Source organism: Ambystoma mexicanum, chromosome 8, assembly GCF_040938575.1.
Source record: "Ambystoma mexicanum isolate Mex_15411 chromosome 8, UKY_AmexF1_1, whole genome shotgun sequence".
Taxonomy (NCBI): Eukaryota; Metazoa; Chordata; class Amphibia; order Caudata; family Ambystomatidae; genus Ambystoma; species Ambystoma mexicanum.
In genome coordinates, this window is record NC_090929.1 from 137,530,798 (window position 1) to 137,550,134 (window position 19,337).

At 42.8% G+C, this 19,337-nt stretch overlaps 1 protein-coding gene across 2 annotated transcripts in view; it reads left to right on the forward strand.

Annotated features, from left to right (window-relative positions):
• The window catches only part of SLC2A8 (solute carrier family 2 member 8), a 138,681-nt gene that overhangs the window by 68,134 nt on the left and 51,210 nt on the right, over positions 1–19,337 (forward strand). For both annotated transcript variants that reach the window (XM_069609496.1, XM_069609497.1), the window contains exons 8-10: positions 13,365–13,514; positions 13,610–13,718; positions 15,330–15,503. In XM_069609496.1, the coding sequence (XP_069465597.1) occupies positions 13,365–13,514; positions 13,610–13,718; positions 15,330–15,503 (433 nt within the window). The remainder of the gene's footprint in view (positions 1–13,364; positions 13,515–13,609; positions 13,719–15,329; positions 15,504–19,337) is intronic.

Genomic DNA, 19,337 nt, shown 5'->3' on the forward strand with positions numbered 1-19,337 from the left:
TGCCAGGAAAAAATAAAATTACACTGTTAGGCTAAGTGATACTGTAGCGCAAAGAAAAAATTAATGAATGGAAGCAGGGGCAATGGGGAGGCTTTCTGGGAGTCCGGAGGATCTTCCTGGAGCTCTAGGCCAGCTTAAAAGCAACGCACACAATCTGGTGTTCCTCTCCCTAGCTATACGGTTTCCAGCGGAAACTCTGGACATTCGGACATTCAACGAATTTGGAGTTTCGGCACAGCAGCAGGGCTTCACAGGGCAAACCAACGGTCGAGGAGTTGCAGCAGGTGTCCTCTTTGAGTTCTTCTTCGGTTCCTTCGGCCAGTGGTCGACTCTGCCTTTCAAGCCAAAAGCCTCGCCTTTTATTTAGTTCTCTCCCATTCATTCCAGCCTAGCTGTTAGTCACCCAGCAGGGTGGCTCTCCTTGCCGGACAGTCAGCCGGCCAATCACTAGAGAGTGCATTTGGATCTCCTAGAAGACTAAGCATAGGGAGTTTCAGGCCCCTCCCTCACTTCCTGCCTACCCCAGACACCCTGGAGCCAGAGGCGGCCTTCACTCGTGAATCCCGCCAAAGGCAAAGTGAACAATGGGACCAAACCTGGTTTGGCGCGTAGAGTAAATCTCAAGAAGGACCTTTCCACAAAGAAATGGCGAAAAAAGAAGACTGGGGCCATTTTGACAAAAATGGCACCCTTGGGTGCTTTAATGCAGCTGTGAACGCAGCCTGCGGTAAATGCACACTACGGTAGTTAAAACGAAACCACTGCCATCAGCCATTCGGTGAGGAAAGGGTAACATAAAAATGTTACATGAGAAGCTAGACAAGGGGGATTGCTAAGTAGCCCCTCAAGCACCCTATTGTAAGATAGTATGTGCTGGGTCTAGAAAGTTACAATTGTAAGTGAAGCCAATTTCACTTCACTGCTCTGGGAAACAGTAGTTTATCCCAGAGAAGGTATTAAACCTTTGGGAAATCTGAAAGAGTTCCTTGTGCCGCTGCACTGAAAGTGCTGTGTGACACAATGTAAAAGATGATGCCTATGGAGTTTGTCAGGCTCCATAACCAAAAGAATCACAAAGCTCAAAAATCACATTAAAATACATGAGAGAGTGGGAGAAAGGGTCTCACTCTCTCCAGGTTAAAAAAACAAAAATCAAGTCCTCAAAAACCAGCAAAGTTGCTGGGTGTCTCTGGGTGGAGGTGAGAATTCTCCCTAACCGTCTCCATAACATCTACCACTCTGTTATGACTTTTCTCTTTCTCGTATCTGCACTAGATAATTGGTTCGTCCCATGGCCTGTTTTCATTTTCCTCATTGCCCCACTGGTCATTACTCTTCCCTTTCCAGCATTCTCATTATCTGGGTAGGACCCGTGATCCAGGCAAGGGGGGGCCGTCCTAAAAGCTCAGACGTCCACCTTGAATCTCATTTCCTTTTCATTCTAAAGCTGCCTTGTCCAAGGATTCTTGGCCCACCCTCTCTTTTGGGGATGCTATCATTTTCCATTTAACCTTCTAAAAAAAATAATTAAGATGCATTTTACAATAATTTACCACAAGTGATAACCAGTTACTAAAAGTAGTAACAAAGTAACAAGACTAAGGGAAACAATGTTTCCCAGTACTGACAGCCTGAAGGACATGTCAGTTTCCCCATAACAGATGAGCAAAAGACATTGTAGTGAATCTTAAGGCTTCACTGCACTGTAGAAAGTACAGGTCAGGATAAAAAATAAAAGCAAAATATTTGGGGGTCCATGAAAATGGAAGGAAAGGTGCAGTAAAGAGAAATCTTGCTACCAGGGTCGCATCTAGATAGAATTGTGAATGATGGCATGTGCCACACTTAGATGTAACTGTGAACATTAGCCTGCGTTGCATCTAGATGGAATTTTGAATGATGGCACGTGCCAAACTTAGATGGAATTGTAGCAAGTGCCACACTTGGATGAAATCGTGAACACTACCCAGCCTCGCATCTAGACCGGTTCATGAAGGGAACCAATGCCACACTCACATCGAATAGTGAACGTCAGCAAGTGCCACACTTACTTGGAATTAGGAAGACTAGTAAGGACCACATTTCGATAGAATTGGCAACATTAGACTCCATCGGACCCAGACAGAATTGTGAATGCTAGCAATTTCCACACCTAGCTAGAATGGTGAACGTTGGCCTGCGCCAGATAGGATCTAGATGTGACATAAATGTTAACAATTGCCAGACTTGGTTACATTTTGTCAAATATTAACAAATACCACATTTAGATAGAACTACGAACATTAGCCTGTGCCGGACCCAGATGGAATTGTGAATGTTGGCAAATGCCACACTTAGCTAGAGTTGTGTGCTTCTACTGCATTGGCTTACAATCCCACGCAAACACTCCCATCCCATATCATTACACTTACTCTCTACTCTACACCATCACACAATTCGAATGTAGCTATACCCCTGATCAATTCGGCCTAGCTGTTCACATATGAATATTACCCCATGAACACCTCATCACTCTAATGAAACGCAGTTATATCATGACATTCCGGCCTAGCTGCTCACATAAGCGTCCTACAGGCATAACACCGCCAGAACCCAGTCTGGGTGTCCATCCACCAGCCTGTACACATTCAACTAATATCATCTTACCTACCGCTAGGATGCAGCTACCATCTGGCAATTACATCAGTTGCACACATAACTGGTTCACCCACGCACCCTTCAACACTTTCTCTCTCTACTGACCTGGACTGCGGTCCCCAAGGGCGTTCAACCTACCAGCGCTTTGAGATCATACCAATGATCTATAGAGCGCTATATAAATGCCAAATAACATAACCTAACCTCACACGTTTGCATAGAGCAATGCCTCCAGGTTTTCTCCGATAGTGGGGCAGCCAGGGCACCCCCCAGCCCCCATTTGGCCGCGATTCCTCCGCCCACCCCGAGACCCAGTCAATTATAGCAGCATACAACCTGGAGCTAGACCCTGAGCTGATTAACCCATGCATGACAGGTGCCACACTGATCGTGTATGCCAGCGCCAAATAGGGGATGACGGGTCCTTCTGTAGAAGCCGACCCTGTAGCGGGCACGCGCCAGGATTAGTCTCTTCAGCCAGCTTCACTCACCAGGCATGGGCCCTCCACGGCCACGGGTCGGCTCAGGGAGTTTCCAACCCCGGTAGGCGGGGGGTGCGTCCCCAGGTGACCCAGCAGGGATCCCAGAGCTCTCCGGAACACGGATCCAGACCGCTGTTACACACGGCAGCTCACCACACAGAGCCAGTGACAGCGCTGATTGCCACTTATGTGCTCTTTATGGCTCTGATGTATGCATGGCTCCGGCAGTGCCCCGCCGCCTGGCACAGTCAAGCCAGCACGGACCGGGAAACGCAGGTTTTTTAATGTATGTCGTGGTTACCACAAGGATTCTTCCTTTTTTTTTTGTTTGTTTTTTTTAAATAGTTTTTTTTTTTTAACCAAAACCTTGGGCATATGCTTCTGTGCAAAGTGCTTAAGGTCACAAAGCATGTCCACGGCTCACCCGTGGGATCCTGGATCCCACAAATTCTGTATCAAGCTACTAAGGGACATCCTTCAGCAATTTGAATGTGGCACGTTTCTGTATTTACAAATACTAAATAACTCAATATATGCTCTCTTAATTTAGTCACCATCACTGATTCATTATCGGTGCTCTGTGAGGAAATGGAACAGCTGCGGATATATTCTATGAGCATAGTGCCACTTTGCTAATCCCTCCTACACTTCCCAGCCACCTTACCATATGCAACATGCCACAATGCAAACTTAATACAAAGTGCTGCCTGCCACTATGGTTGGGGCAACAAATGCCTTGTCTCTTTGGTGAACAGTATCAGGCCGGCTCTTAAAGGGGCCAAGCCCCTCGAAATCCATCTTACATTACTGGTTGTCCAACAATGGAAATGCAAGAGTGGGAGACAACAGGCTCTGAGGTGCAGCTGCATGCAGTTATTTCACTGTGATTGGCAAGCACTGAAGATGGACATACTATCCTGAGGTAACCTGAGCAGAGGGAACAGGAGGCAATTGGGAGGAAAGTGCAGGAGCACAGGAAGGAGACCCGACAAGTTGCACAGTCTTTAACGTGACCACTGCCAGTTGACATTGAATGTGTCCCATCAGAGGGCATGGTGACTTAAGCAATCACTGCTGACATCTGTGTGTAACCCGCAAGTCAAAGTTCGAATCGCATCTGGGCAGACTCGAGCTTTCATTTTTCTGATGGCACAAAAGTGAATACTGTTAACTAAGTTATTACTTGTTTCAGTTTTTAAAGTGCTAAAAATGGCAAAACGACAGTAAAAGCATGTATGTTTATATAAACGGATGTAATGCAGCCAATTATCAGACATGCATATCATAATGGGTGAGTGGTTTAAGGATAGTAGTACCTAGAGCTGGTTTAAACTTAAGAACATAAGCTTGCTCTGTGAACACGTTAAATGTGATCTAACCTCTGGCCATTTGGTTAGCATTTTATTCTGAAGTATGATAAATTAGATAGCAGAAGGTGCACAGGGGCTATTGGAGCGAAATGGAAAATGCCTCCAACTAAACATCTAAATCTAAATGTGACATGCAGTGTGTTGCAGCAATCAAAAGTACTACCACTTTGCTTTGTTGCATTGAAATGGAAAAGTAAGAGTCCTAAGCTTAAGGACCCTCACGTCCCCTGCATACCACTGTACTGAATACCAGTCAATCGATAAATCAGTGTATGTAGTTGAAAATAGATATTGGAGAACACAGCATATTCAAGAAATAAATGGTGTTGGTACGAAATAAAGTAAAATGGGTAAAGTTTGAGTTCAGCGCATTTCAGTTTCACCCTTCTTTGGGACCAAATATCATTAAGCAAAACTTCAGTCTTAATGTGGTCATCTAAAAAAACAAATTAAAAAATAACCACCCTTTTGATGATTAAATTGTTTTCAAACTCAGATACATAAAATCTCTAGATTTTCCATAGTGTAAAGTTATCATTCACATGGATGGCACTCGATGGTAATCGGAGGTGCATGAGGAAATTCTAGTTCTGACAAGGAGAACTCTTTCGTACCGTAAGCGGCTTTGCAGCTGAACAATAAAAATTAAAGAGAAAACGAGAAAAGGAAAAGAAAAAGAAGCCAAGTCTACCATTCACGAATAACTACTTGCCACAAGAGAAACTGGAGTAAATGACAAAACAACATGCGCAAAGCCTTTTGTTGCATTGAAGTCAATAAACAGTTTAAAAGGCAGTTCCTTTCTGTTATCTGGTAACACCAGGTGGAAGGTAAATATACTCCATCTAACCTGTCCACTCCGGCACAAACAGTTTTGCAATTCCAGTCAAAGACAAATACACAATATGTTTGTTTACTCAACATGAACCCTCATACTATATACTATATATTAAAAGGCCAGATCTATGTTTGTCCGAAGCCATCCTGCCTGCGTCGTCTGTTATCGCTGCTAGAGGGAGCTGTTGCCTTGCGCATACAACAATAAGACTTCAAGTTCATCTTCCAGACCAACAAAATGGGTATTTCAAAAATAACATACAATTAGCTGCAGAAAAGGCCTAAAACAGAGATACCACTTTAACAGCATAGTTCACTAAGAAAATAGATAAATTAAAAAAATATATAAACAGAAATTCATTTGATTAAGCACTATTTCTCTAACAAAATAAATTACTTTTTTAATGTACTTAGTCATTGTAATATTTCTTGGTATGTATTATATCAATAATATTCTTCATGTACGTTCTACACTTTGTCTTCAATTTCCTTTATTTTATGATCTCATGTCTACTTCAATGTCTTCAATTTCCTTTATTTTATGATCTCATGTCTACTTCGAATCATGCTGCATGTGAATTGACATCCCTCAACATTCTATATTTGAGTCCAAAACCCATAAGTGGAATCGAAGACAATGAGTACCAGATACAACAATTGGCCGTATGTACTATGTTGATCTTTCAACAGATTTTGTCAGATTTTGTTTGAGGTTACTACTCATCCACATAAAAGGAGCAAGATCCTTTAAAAATGTTTGTCTGTTAACATAAATTACGTTACAATACACCACATAATACATTTATGCTCTGGAAATGTCTTCTTTACGCACATTAACCCATGCACACGGGCGTTTCCACTAGTTCACTTAGCCAGCATTGTGGATAAACTCAACCAGATCTTTTTTTTTTATTGACCGTGATCGATAAATGTTAATAAAAAGCGACAGCACCTACAAGCCTCCAATTATTTCTCTCCCCACTATGGCTAGTAGTAATTGATCCTTGGCGAGTAGGAAATGGTGTGCTGTGTGTGTAACTTGTTTTTTTTTTTATCTACACCAATATACTCATTTTCTCAGATCCTTTCAGTCACGCTTTAGATGTGTATGCTGCTCTTTATCACAAGTGTAAATATGTGAATACTAGATTGAGTCCACGATTCAATTGTGGCAATGATAGTCTGCCTAGTGCATCTGGTGCCAACCTCCTTGTGAACTCCTTGGAAAAGCTCATATTTGTTTCGATATGATATGATATGGCATTTATAACGCGCCTATGCACAAGTGTTTCAAAGTCTTTTATAAAACAATGTTTTATAAAACATTGTTAAACAATTCACTCTAAGGTGTAGTCGAAAAGAGACCTGGTTCTTGGTCCTATTCCCACCTATTGAATGGCACCTGCAATTAATGCTTCTGGTGGCATTGCCTTCATTATTTGTAATGGTCGTATACCCCTCTGCACCCACCTTGCCCCTTCCCACACCATCTAATCCCTTTGCTCTCTTTCCATCCTGTTTGGGGGGACAGAGAAAATGCAGTTGGCAGTGTGTTTTCTGTCAACATTCGCTCACCAGCATAATTACCTGAACACTTAAATATATATGGCAGTACAGTCCTCTTCAGTTTGACATTTTTTGATCATTTGGGAGTGGGTGGTCTTTGCATTATGCCAGTCTTATTTCTTGAGTAGAGTTCTGTTTATGTCATGCCATACACATGCACATCACCAAGCTTATAACCTGCAATTTGAGATGGCCAAACAATAACTCCATCATACTGCTGAAACTGCATGCACAGTCCTACGATGTCACCTGACCTCTTCATTAGTACGCTACTGGTCACTAAGCCCATCTTTGTGTGTATGGTCGTGGATGGTTGGGCTCAAAAAGAGATCCCAGATGGATGTTTAGTATGTCCTGACATTGTTTGGTTTGCTGTACATGTCTGGGTGTGTAAATGGTACACAAATGGTAAATGAACCCCAAAGGTGTTTGTGTGTGATGTTTTGGTGTTTTGTATGTGGCAGTTGTGTGGCAGTTGAGACACTGAGAGCTTGCTGCTTTAATGGTATGGTGGGTGTGCCACACCTCCTATCCACATGAACTTAACCCGAGTCTACTGATCTAATCTTTTGGAGGATTGAAATAATTAAATACAGAAGCACTGATCTTTTAGAATGATGCCTCAAAGTGCCCTCCTGTCTTGCAAAATATTTCTCTAAAATGTGTGCCTGCACAACAGAATATGTGTTTGCTTTTGTTCTCATGACTGTATTTGTGGTATATTTTTGGAAGCAGGATTTGTGAAAATTATTTATGGGGCATATGCAGGCAAGGCATCTTTTTACCTTTTTAAACTACTTCTAATGTAGTATTCCACAAAGCCAAGTTTAGTGTACCTGAAAATATTTACAACCAAAGTCTAACCAAACTCACTTGGTAACGAGGACGAGCAGTAAGGCATTGGCTAACACTTTTGGGGATTGTGTGTAAAGTATAATTTGTTGCACACGATTATCACGGCTTTATAATGTTTAATGTAAAAAGGATGTGCTGGTCCACAGTACCTAAACTGAGTTAGTTCAGTCCCTAACCGAAGAACAAGTATTCACCACGTTCACAATAGGTAACCAAGTTTAGGCTACTTTGGGAGAGATTTCAAAAGCTAATCAAAGTTTTCTCACAAAATCTCAATTTGTTGCACAGTGCTGGAGACAGTGGCCACATTCCTGCAAAGAAAAGGGGAAGCTACCAGTGCCAGTCTTGCATGGGACCCTCAAAATAGGATTCATGTGCCCTGGTTCCACCAGCAAAGGAAAGGCAAAAGTAGCTGCAGAGAAGGAAATTCCATGCCATGTTATTCAATATGGAACTTCAAAACAGATAACGAGCTTAGCGTTTTGTACGCCAATCAAAACAAATCTAATAATTCAGAGCTGTTTGTGACATCTGCTCTCACTGCAAGTTTCACAGTTGGAAGACCAGGGGTCGTGGTTGCTTATTGTTTGATTGATTGAGGGATGTGTAATGCGCTGCTATAACAAAACCAAGCGTATCAAGGAGCAGATTTAACAACTTTATCACCTGGACTTTTTGCACCCCCCCCCTCCCACCATGATAATACTATACTGTATCTAAGCCGGCAACCTCAACCTTATTTAAACAAGGTCTTAAGTTTCTTTCGAAACCTGGGCAGCAACTCTATTGTCCTGATCTCTTGACAGCTGTCCTGCGATTTAGGGGTTCCAGTCTGTCAGCGATTTTAATGCCTCTGAATATCATCTGGCTGTGCTCCAGTTAGGGAAGATTAGAAGAGTCTACTTCTGATCCTACAAAGTTGGGGGACTAACAGGACAAGAATGAGGCAATGCCCATTTGCAATGTCCGCACACAGGATCTGGAGGCACGTTGACTCAGGACTCCACCTTTAGTTGGACTTTGCTTGTAGACAGAGAGCATCATCAGAGTAGCGCCCACGAAAGGCATAACCTAGAAGTTTCACAGCACAAGGCAGTGGTAGGCCCAGGCAAGAGGAGAAGTCCCCTATTCAGATGCAGCGTTCTAGTTCCAGGTCCTTGACGTCAGAGCTCCAGGAGAATGGCTTCGGCTAGGAATGTCTCTGAACTGGTTAGACCCACCAGTTCAAGGTAAGGATGCACTGTGGGAGTTCTGCTGATTAAAGAAAAGAGCTTCACCCTTTGTTAAATGGCTTGAGCGGTGGTTGCCCAAGCAGCAGTCTTCCAGTGTCCCTCTACACCCTCTCGTGCTTTGGATTCTTGGCCCTTATGGTGGAAAAATTATCCTCTCCAGATATAGAATATCTTCAGCTCCGTGCACCCCAATCCACCTATCGGGGGACCATCAAAAACGCACCCTGTGTAGCTGTCCAATCAGGAGCAGACATCATTGGTATAGACATTTCCTCAAGCTAGGTTTAGGATGTGTATTGTGGCCGCCTGCAGCACTTTACCCAGCCTAAACCAGTTTCATGCACACAGAGGCTACTTCTGGGCTCTGGCCAGTCTGTGAAGAGTATGCCCATTGCCTAACTCTGCCCTGGAGGAAGACTGCCAGAAGGACCGTGAAGCACGAAAACTGTGCCTAAGCATTTCCTTTTTTTTTTTTTTCTTCTTTTTTTTTTACCACTGAAGTGCACAAAATGCTGGCATACATAACAAACAAAAGGTGAATAAGAGTTTGTCCCAAAAAATTAGATTAAAGATACTACTGCTACCAGCTGTGATGAGTCCAATGGAGTCATTACGGATGCCCTAGCGGTTAACTCCTCCCATGTGGCCGGGGGACGGCAGTCGCTACCTGATCCTGACCCTGGGTGCAGCTATATGAGGGAGACCACCGCCGGGGAGATAACATGGCTTCATTGGATGCAACATGGTATCCCCCATTTGCCCATGAATAGGACCCCTTGAATACCGATTACCCTACTTGCCTATTGGCATGCATCTATACCCCATTTTTGGGAAAATAGAGAAGCCTTTTCCAAAAGCCCTTTTAACCAAACTTCATCCCTGAAAAAATGGGTAAAAGCTCTAAGACTGTCTTTTCCAGTTCGAATTATCATCCATGTAGAACTGACTCATCTGGAAAGATTGCAAGTCATTTTTCAAGTCATTTGCATCGGTCAACATCAATGGACTGTTAGGAAAGATTTTCATAGCAATGATAAATCTTCCTCACCTGTCTCAACGCTAGAACGTTTTGCTTTTACTGGTGGATTCTTTTTCCTTATGCCTTTGTGAGTGGGAACCTTTGAGAGTGAACAGTTAAAGTTATTATTTACCTTTAGAAATGTTTTGCCATTCTAAAAGTATATGTAATATATTTCTTTCCTTAGAAACTGTTTTGCCATTCTAACAGAAATTAGATGTAACGTTCTATTACTCACCGGAGATTTTGTTGTGTCTCTTCCCAAAAGTAATGCTTTTGGTTTCACTTCACTATTCCTGTTAGGATAAATGTAGAAGTGCCCCCAACTGGGTCTTGCTTCCCCTGACATGTAGTTAGACTGTCCCCAATAAGTCTGTTTTAGGTTTTACCTACCTACAATAATGAGTCATTTTAACACTGTGGTTTGCTTTCCCTGGTCTTTTGTAGACAGACACAAAAACAGTCTTAGGTTTATTCCTCCCTTTAAGTTGCTGATAGCCCCTGTAAAAAGTGTATAGGTTTTAGTATAACTGTGTTATCCTAAAATAAGTTAGTTATTGCTTCCCTTAGTCTGTGAATCGAAAAGCAACTGTAATTGAATATTACACACCAAGGTCTGACTACCCTAGAATAACTGCTATCCTGAATCGGAGATGTAGGTGTTTTACTGTTCCTAGAATAAGTGTTCCGCTATTCACAAAAAGTATATTGTCCAGTTGGGTTGCAATGGGATTTCTTGCTGAGCTTCACGGTACAACTGCTAGGGTCTACTACCCTTATATTACTGAGAGTAACTAAAAAGTAACTATTGGTTTGACTTCCCTAGAACTCCTTTTCGGTGTTCCAAACTAGGTTATATGCTTTGGTCTGTGTAACTTCAAGCATAGTGTTGTGAATTTCTATAATGTGTTTATATGATCTGTGATAGTACTTATTTCCCCCAAGATTGATCTGGGGCTACTTGTATTCAAATTAACCATTTATCTTTTACAATACATAGCGTTTCTTTGGACCATTTGTATTATCATTTCTTTGTACTGGTTCTACAGCCCTCTCTCCCTCCTAAGATGAGCCTGGCTGCTCTGTCCACGCTACCCTGAGCTCAGGTGGTACAGCTTTATACTAAGAGTGGAGTCTTGTACTGCCTCAGTTCACTGGTTTTAATAAGCCCTTCATTGGACTTCGGAAAAACTGTCCTAACATGGACTTCTACTCTCACAATTGCCCAAGTACTGGGACGAGGAGGACGAAGGGAGCAATACAGAGCGGAAAGAGCCTCAAGCTCAATGAGCTAGTTGTTCTCAGTGCATCTGTGCATGGGAAATTTAAAGATTAAAAACCAATTGAAGAGGCTGCTGTTGTTGGGAAGAAGTCATTGTATCTCTCCGTGAGGTGTGTGGTTCCTGGGAGCCCAGACTAGTGTGGCAGAGCCAATGGACTCGCCAGCAAGCAGAACATGTTGCAGACACGCCGGGAACGGAGGTAAGATTCCTGGGAGTTTGGCAGTCAGAGAAAGCCATGCTTCACTTACCAGGACTGGTCGGTAGTAAGGCAGGCATGCTGACGGGAAGCCCCAAGAGGAACCTTAACGACATGGAAGCAGTCAAGAGTAGAAAGGAGCGGCAAAGCTTTGCTGCATAAGCGCAAATGGGACCGAAGATGCCACACAGACGGTCAGTCAACCCAAACAAAGTGGGGACCCAGGGGCGTTTAGGCGACTGCTCCAAACCCAATTTGTAAACTTGAAAGCCACAGAGACATTACAGAGATTATTTGCAAACCAAGACGGTATATTGCAAGTACGAGCCCCAGCTATATATATGAGTCTGGAATTCAGATTTGGGGGAAACCAAAAGCGATTGTTGAAACAACCAGATATACAGAACCAAGGAAGAGGCATGCAATTATGGAATTGAAAGAGGAACTGTTTTTCTATAAATGTGAGAAGACCTGGCGGGCGAGTAAACCAGGCAGTTGCAAATCTACAAGAAGTCCCAAGAAAGGACTGTTTCTTGAGCCAAAGCAGGAACCTTTGAAGGAAGGAACTACAAGGCTAAGGAGCTTTGTAATACAAAGGATTGTTGTGCGCCATGAAAGACTCAAAGAACAGTTAGACCATGAATCATTGGCATAGTGTTGATGAATCCAGGGGAAAGAATTGCCCTTTGGAACCAAGGTTCTTTTATCTTGAAGAACATTTATGTTGGAGCTGTTCTATTTTTCCTTTTATTTACTCTTTTTGCAATCACCAGGTTAAAGATATTTCCCTTTTCACCTTATGATTTGGTTTGTAGTGCAAGGGTCAGGATAAAACATTCGGACACAAGGACCTTTTTTTATTTTGAAATCCTGACACAGACAGATAATTCGTTTTCGGTAGGCAGATTCCTCTTGTAGCATGGTCAGAGATCCATTTTCCCAACCCATTTCTGTTAATAAAACAAACCAAAAATCATGGCAACTTTGTGTCCGACTTTCATTTCTGACTCCTCACACAGCCCATCTGGGTTTCCCTTGGCATGGAAAGACCCGGTATTCCTGTGAGACATTCCTTATCAGAGGGATGTGAAACGGACGGACCCATGCACGGTTAGCAGATGGTGGGGTCGGAGTATGACTCTTACTTCACTGGCAAATGCATTACTCACCTGTAACAGAGGTTGACCGAGACGCATCCTAGTATGCATGCATCTGTCAATGGGGCTGCTTGCATCAAAAAGGGTATTTTATCAATTGGGCTCCGAATGGTTTTCTATCAAAATCTCTGTTTTTAGTTTGAGACATGCTTGCAGAATCACGATAAACACGTATCGCTCATAAGCCCACTTGCTGCCCTTGTTTTAATCCAGAAGTACTATTCTGAAACGGATGTGGTATTCATGTTATCTGTATAGAAAGATCAAAGGAGTCTACCAACGCACCAGAATGTTTTGCTGAACTACCTTACCAGCGTTAATAGACAAAACCAAAAAACCTTTTAAAAGTCACTTCGAAAGGCAAATAATGTTTTTGTTCCTACTTTGTGAATTACCCAGAAGAACTTTTAAAATGGTATCTCTTTGTCGCGGTCATGAGTTGATCTATGAACCTTTCTATTCTGTCTCGCATACTGGATTTTAGTTTTGGTCCCAATAAGGACCCCTGAAATAACTATGCGAGTTCAGAGCACACCTCTTAGATTATTACGTTTCTGGTTTGAATCCTGACGGAATTAGGCCTTTCCTCTTTACTAAGTGCATAGAATGAGTACTAATTCAAGTTGCATAATAATTGCAAATTATTCTTTTTGCCATTGATGCCATTCTTATTTGTCACTACCTTTTAGTGGTCTTGTGATTCTAACTGTCTATTCCACTTGGTTATTCAGGGGGACCGCCTCAAAATGTCCGAGCTGAAGACCCCAGCACTTTACAAGCCATTTCTCATCGGGATCTCGCTCATGGCCTTCCAGCAACTCACTGGTATCAATGCGGTTATGTTTTATGCAAAAACCATCTTTGAAGACGCCAACTTCAAGGTACTGCAGTATTTTTTCAACCTTGAATGCCCTTTTTTCTAACTCTTTATACACGACTCACTTCCCTTTTAACTCATGTCATGTTGTCTCTCCAGAACGGCAGCCTGGCCTCAGTTACCGTTGGTGTAATTCAAGTAATGTTTACTGCAGTGGCAGCAATTATCATGGACAAAGCAGGAAGAAAAATGCTCCTGGTTATTTCTGGTAAAGAAGTTACTAATATTGTGTAGTCTGGAGCTTAATGTGAAACCTAGATGATGGCTGTGTCTAATTTTTTAAGGTATATTTCATGATCACGAGTCTGAATTCCAACCTTGGCCATGAGCTGGTCAGACAGCGATTAGGAGACCTTTACATATTTACAATATGGCTTAAGTGTTGTTAAAACTCAGCACAGACCAGGTGAGGTGCTTAGTCTTCAGAAGTGTACTAAGTGGTACAAACAGAGGTCTTGAGAGGTGCCAGCTCTCCTGGACAGTGAAGATGACCCCGTGCACTGTCTTCTGCTTCACCACTCTGCTGGAACAATGATGCCAGAGGTCGCACCCATTGGAATCCTCTGCTGAGCCCAGGCACATTCCCCAGGTTCATCCCGCGATTGAGCGTCCTGAACCAGTGCTGCACTTATGTGGGCGTCAGTTCATGAGCATAGTGTCTCTGATGCATAAGTGCAAGCGTGTGGCACATCAGAGCAGTCTGTAAAGGTATGAAATGTGCCATACCTGCACTCTTGTACAAGGGCAATTGTTTAATTAGTTTATTTATTCTGCCCAACCTTACTAGAGTTTACATTTACCTGTTCCCCAGTAGTGTCTCAGAGACCTGACTCTGTGAGACATTCCGTATGTTCTCTTTCCCACTTACATTGGTAGAATAATTTACAAACTCATGAAGTCGAGATGCTACCATCTCTGCTCCAGTTTGGATAAAAACATTTCCAAGCAGTTTACAATGTCCCAATATTCATGTTTTCCTGCAGTCCCTCACATGACACGTACTACAGGTGTTGCCCCGAACACTTGCATCTAAATTCCAAACACTTCACCTCATGATATTGGCATATGTTTATACCCCAGATTGCACAGTTAAACAATGAGCAGGTGATGGATTGAGGCTCAGCAGAAGCTCTCTTTTAGAACTAATTGTTTTAATACAGATTTTGGTAGAATGAGCCTCTACATTAGCCTGTACTTTTCCATCTGGATTGGAGAGAAACGTAGGTAATGTTCAAACTGGCAGTTATTTGGTTATTTAGGCACAAAATTTGCATATTGCACCCCTAGAAAAAAAAACAAAGGACAGTTTTTTTATTTTAGTTTTTTTTATAGGTCTAGTCAAGATGTACCAATTTCATCAGCCTATCATCATGCCGATGAGCAGGGGACAGTCCATTGCGAAGTTTGTAGGTAGGGTATTTCAGGGAAACGTGCCATCTTGAGCGACTGTGTATAGCCCTTCAATTGTTAGCGCTGACCAGGAACTGCTGTCCATCTTGAACTTTCCAATTAGTTTTGTTCAGTCTGATGACAGATTTGTAGGGACGCACCAGGACTCTGGTAATTCATTGATTAAACATCAGGGTAAAATGAGGGGCAGACTTATGTGGAAGCTTTATAGTATTGTTTACCTATCATAGGAACTTGGTTATCTGAAACATATTGATGGAATTGTTAGTGTCCATTTTGTGCTTCTGACGCCTTCTGATTTGGGTGTGATAAGGTCCTCTGACCCATCCTGAATTTGCAGAATTTTGAGCATGCAGTATTCTCTTTTAAATGAGTATACAATTTCTCAGACATTCCCTTATTTTCACAGGCACTATTATGGCCATCAGTGCTGCATTGTTTGGAGTGTATTTTAAACTATCATCAATTAACCCCAACAACTCATCGCATACAGATGTACTTTCAACATTGAATGTGTCTCCCTCTGAAGCATCCAATCATTTGGCATGGCTGGCCCTCTCCAGTATGGGATTCTACATAGCTGGTAAGTAAATGCTGAATTGTGCCTTTAACAAGCACATCTCATACACATAAATATAATTATGAGAAAGGGTTCATGCCAAATGAATGCACTTGTACTTAATATTTGTTAGTTTTGAGTGCGCTATGAACATCACTTCCAAGTAGAGCATCTTGTGATGAGATCTTTGGGGAAGACGGAGATGTTGGAAGAGAGATCCAGAGTTGAAAGAGGTTCCTAGGTAAAGGGTACTTTAGAAAGGTGAAGGAACATTTTTGGTGAAAGAAGAGGTAGATTCCATTATATGAAAGGGGTAGTCTCAGTGTGTGGAGGGGAACAGTATGACTGTTTTTCCCCATTGGGATCCCTGATTCACCAGCTCTGTGCAGGCAGAACTATCTCGCTGTTCACTTTGCCCTCTCCCTTTTTACTCTCCCTTATATTGGCCACTGTACACAACAGGACTTGGGAATGAGTTTGGAACAGGGAATGGGTGGGGTAAGACGTTTCATTTGCATAGTGGGTGCCTTGGACCTTTTGTTTGGTGAAATGGGGCGTTAGGGGCAGAATCAGAATTTGTTAGGCAACGCTGGCCATTTGACATTAGAAATGGCACCTTTGCTGGCTCACTGCACGTTAGCAGCTGTTCCATTTATAACAGGCTGTAGATGAATGAGGGGCGGGTTTACAAGAATTGGGTCTCCCGTGAAGTAGAAGGGATGCCTTTAAAAACAGCGATGCTGTGGCATATTTTAATAACCTTGGTTGACAAGCATGTCACGAAAAATGTAAATCAGCATTTAATCTCTGCAATACATTTGCAGATATGCCCTGTTTGTCCCTTGCCATTTCCTTTTCAGAGTCTCTACTGCATGTTGGCTGTAATTTTTACCACAGCATGTCCCTTTTTTCTGACTAGTCATTTTTTTGTTGGGTCAGACCGTCATTGGTGATTCTGCATTAGATGTACTTTAAAAAAAAAGAATTACGCAAGCCTTTTTCTAAAGGAAGTTGACACTTGGGATACTTTCATTTTGTGCCCTCTCTTTGTATGTAACTTCAGTAATACCTTCCTTCTCATGTCAGTAAACTCAATGAACATGCTAGAAAATGCAAAGTTGCTGTGCTTCACTTCAGTTTATAGACTTTAAAGATGTTGGTAAAGATACTGAAAGAATTAACAGAAAGGGGGGTGGGTAGTATGCCATGCCATTCCATTCTAGTCTTGTACTCTACTCTCCCTCCTCCCCCACCCAACCTCCTCTGAATCCTGCTCTAGATTATCATTAGTCGATAATTCGAGATTTCAGAGCTCTTGCTCTTATCTGACTTTCATAATCTGATTTCCTTCCTGTGTTTCGCACTCCTCTGTTGCATGATTATTAGTTTTACGTGTGCCTTCTCTTTAAGTTTACAAACTGACTTGAAGCACAGTAGCTTTGCATTTCCTAGCACATGTGGTGAATTCACTGACACGAAGGATTAGGTATTTGTTCTTTATACTTGCAGCCTTAAATTATTAACACACTATAGTCCTTGTTCTTCTATGGTTTGTCTGAATCAATCACCATTGAAACTCTGTCCTGTCCTCTTCTGGTATTGGAGTATTCCATGTATAAGTGAATCCCTGCCAGAATTGTCAAATCTTCATATGTCTGAAGGCACTGTCCTGGAGGGGATAGAGGAAATTAGAATGGGCTTGCCAACCTGGTGATTTCATAGAGGTTCACTTTGTCCTTGTTCACTTGATCTCGCTTTAGGCTGTTAGGATAAAAGTCCTCAACTCTGAATCCTTGTTGACCATTGTATTTTGGCCAAACAGTTCACCAATCTCTATCCCACGGAGTCCCCAAGACAGTCGGGTCAGGGTAAGATGTCGTCTGCTTCCTCAACAGGTTGTCCTGCACATCCCCCTTGTGTGTGCTCACTAGCTGGTTGCTACTGTTTGTAATTCTTTTGAGGGCTTCAGGTTTTGCCTTTGTCGTCAGCCTTCCTTTGTACATTGGTTGAAGCCTGATTATTCTGCCATAGTTACCCTTGTTCAGATTCCTACTAAATCGTGGTGCCTTCCTCATCCCTGCTTTGTCTTCTGGCTGGTGGGCCATCGTCTTTGGTACATTGATTGTTTTTCTTATCTTGCCTCTACGTGTTTACTGGTCCGGGGCTCAATGATATGATATGCCATGATATGTTATTTATAACGCTTAATACCCAGAGGTTTCTAAGCGAGGAACCCGAGGATCGAATCGAACTTGTGTTGCTCCGTCATGTCTTGCTTCCAAGGCGAGCACGTTGCCGCTGAGCTATCCTCCCGAGAACAGAGTACCTGATCCCATCTCAGCCCTGTAAAAATAAAAAATAAATACATTTTAAAAAAAGCCTTGTACTTTACAGGTTTTCCCCACCTCTTCTCAACCAAATTCTGATCAACTTGTGCCCTGGGTTCCGGTATTGGGGTCCTGATATATTCTTCTGAAGCCTTTTCAATGGTCTCCTGGGGTTTGGATTAGCAGGGTCCTGAAGCCACCCCGCTACCTAGATTTTCCATTGGCCCCAATCCTGCTCTGCTTCCTTCCTTCGCTCATTGGTGGGGTCTTGTACCTGGAATTGGAGATATTCAAGGTGGTTTTGTCTGGAGTTTGTTGCCCCTTTGCCCACACCTGTGGGATAGAACAAGTACTTTAGTCCATAGCTGTGGCGTGCCTACATGCGTTGTGCCATTGTTCCATGTGGGGAACATTCTGTATACTACTCTAAACTGACTAAAATGCTACTTGTCTCACCATTGACATTTTTGTATGGGTCCTGCTTAGGTCACTGTCTCACTTAAGCCTGCCTGGCATTTTAGCATTTACCTAGGATTTATTACAGAATTGAATATAATAAATCACTTGACTGCTCTCCTGCCCATTGAAATGTATTAGGATACTGGGTCTTACATTGCCTTCACCCATTTCTGGTAGTTTATTGAGACAATATAAGTCTGGTAATATAATATTAAATGTATTCTAACTTTTGTTGTCCCTTTTGGGAATCTCTTAAAAGTGTTTACCCCCTCACATGTTCCCGATATTAAAATCCTAAATTCCAAGTGCAAAATTTCCACTCTCCACTAGACATTGGCTTGTGATATTTGATTGTTGGAGAGTGGTGTTCTGTATGGAATTGAGGTGGCCAGTGTTCTTTTTATTTTTTTTTTATTATGGCTGGCTACTAGTAGCTTGCAGTTTTTACCTTTTGCCCCCTCCTAAATATATTCTAACTTTTGGTGTCCTTTTGGGGACACTGCCTGAAAAGTGCTTACCCCTTCATTCGCTCTAGATATTATACATAGTAAATGGTCTACTTTTATTGACTATCCAACTGAATGCTAGAGATTGGAGACATTACCGCAAATTCTCACATACTAGCATTATAGATGCAAAGCCGCAAAGGGAAGGCCAGGAGGAAAGGCTGTCGTCCCTCTCTGCAGCTCCGCTGCGAGGGGACATCTGTAATTCTGTAGCTACACTTGCCGCAACACTGTTGGCGAGACCCGATGCCCCGCCGTTGAAGGAATCGGCTGTTGGATTCCCCATTGCAAGCCACGAGGCCCGTAATATACATAAAATGGCCGCCGTGCCCGTGACCATGGCAACCGCCACAACGAAACGACCTGCAAGGTCGGATTGGCCCCCACACCTCGCCGCAACCTCCTCTCCTGCTTTAAAGGGAGAGGAGGCTTGCCGCAAAGGGAAGGCCAGGAGGAAAGGCCGTCATCCCTCTCTGCAGCTCTCCGCTGCTCGACGGCGCTCGAGGGTCCCGGATGCATGCCGCGAGGTAAGGCACTACTATTATGCCCCCACATGTGCGCTAATG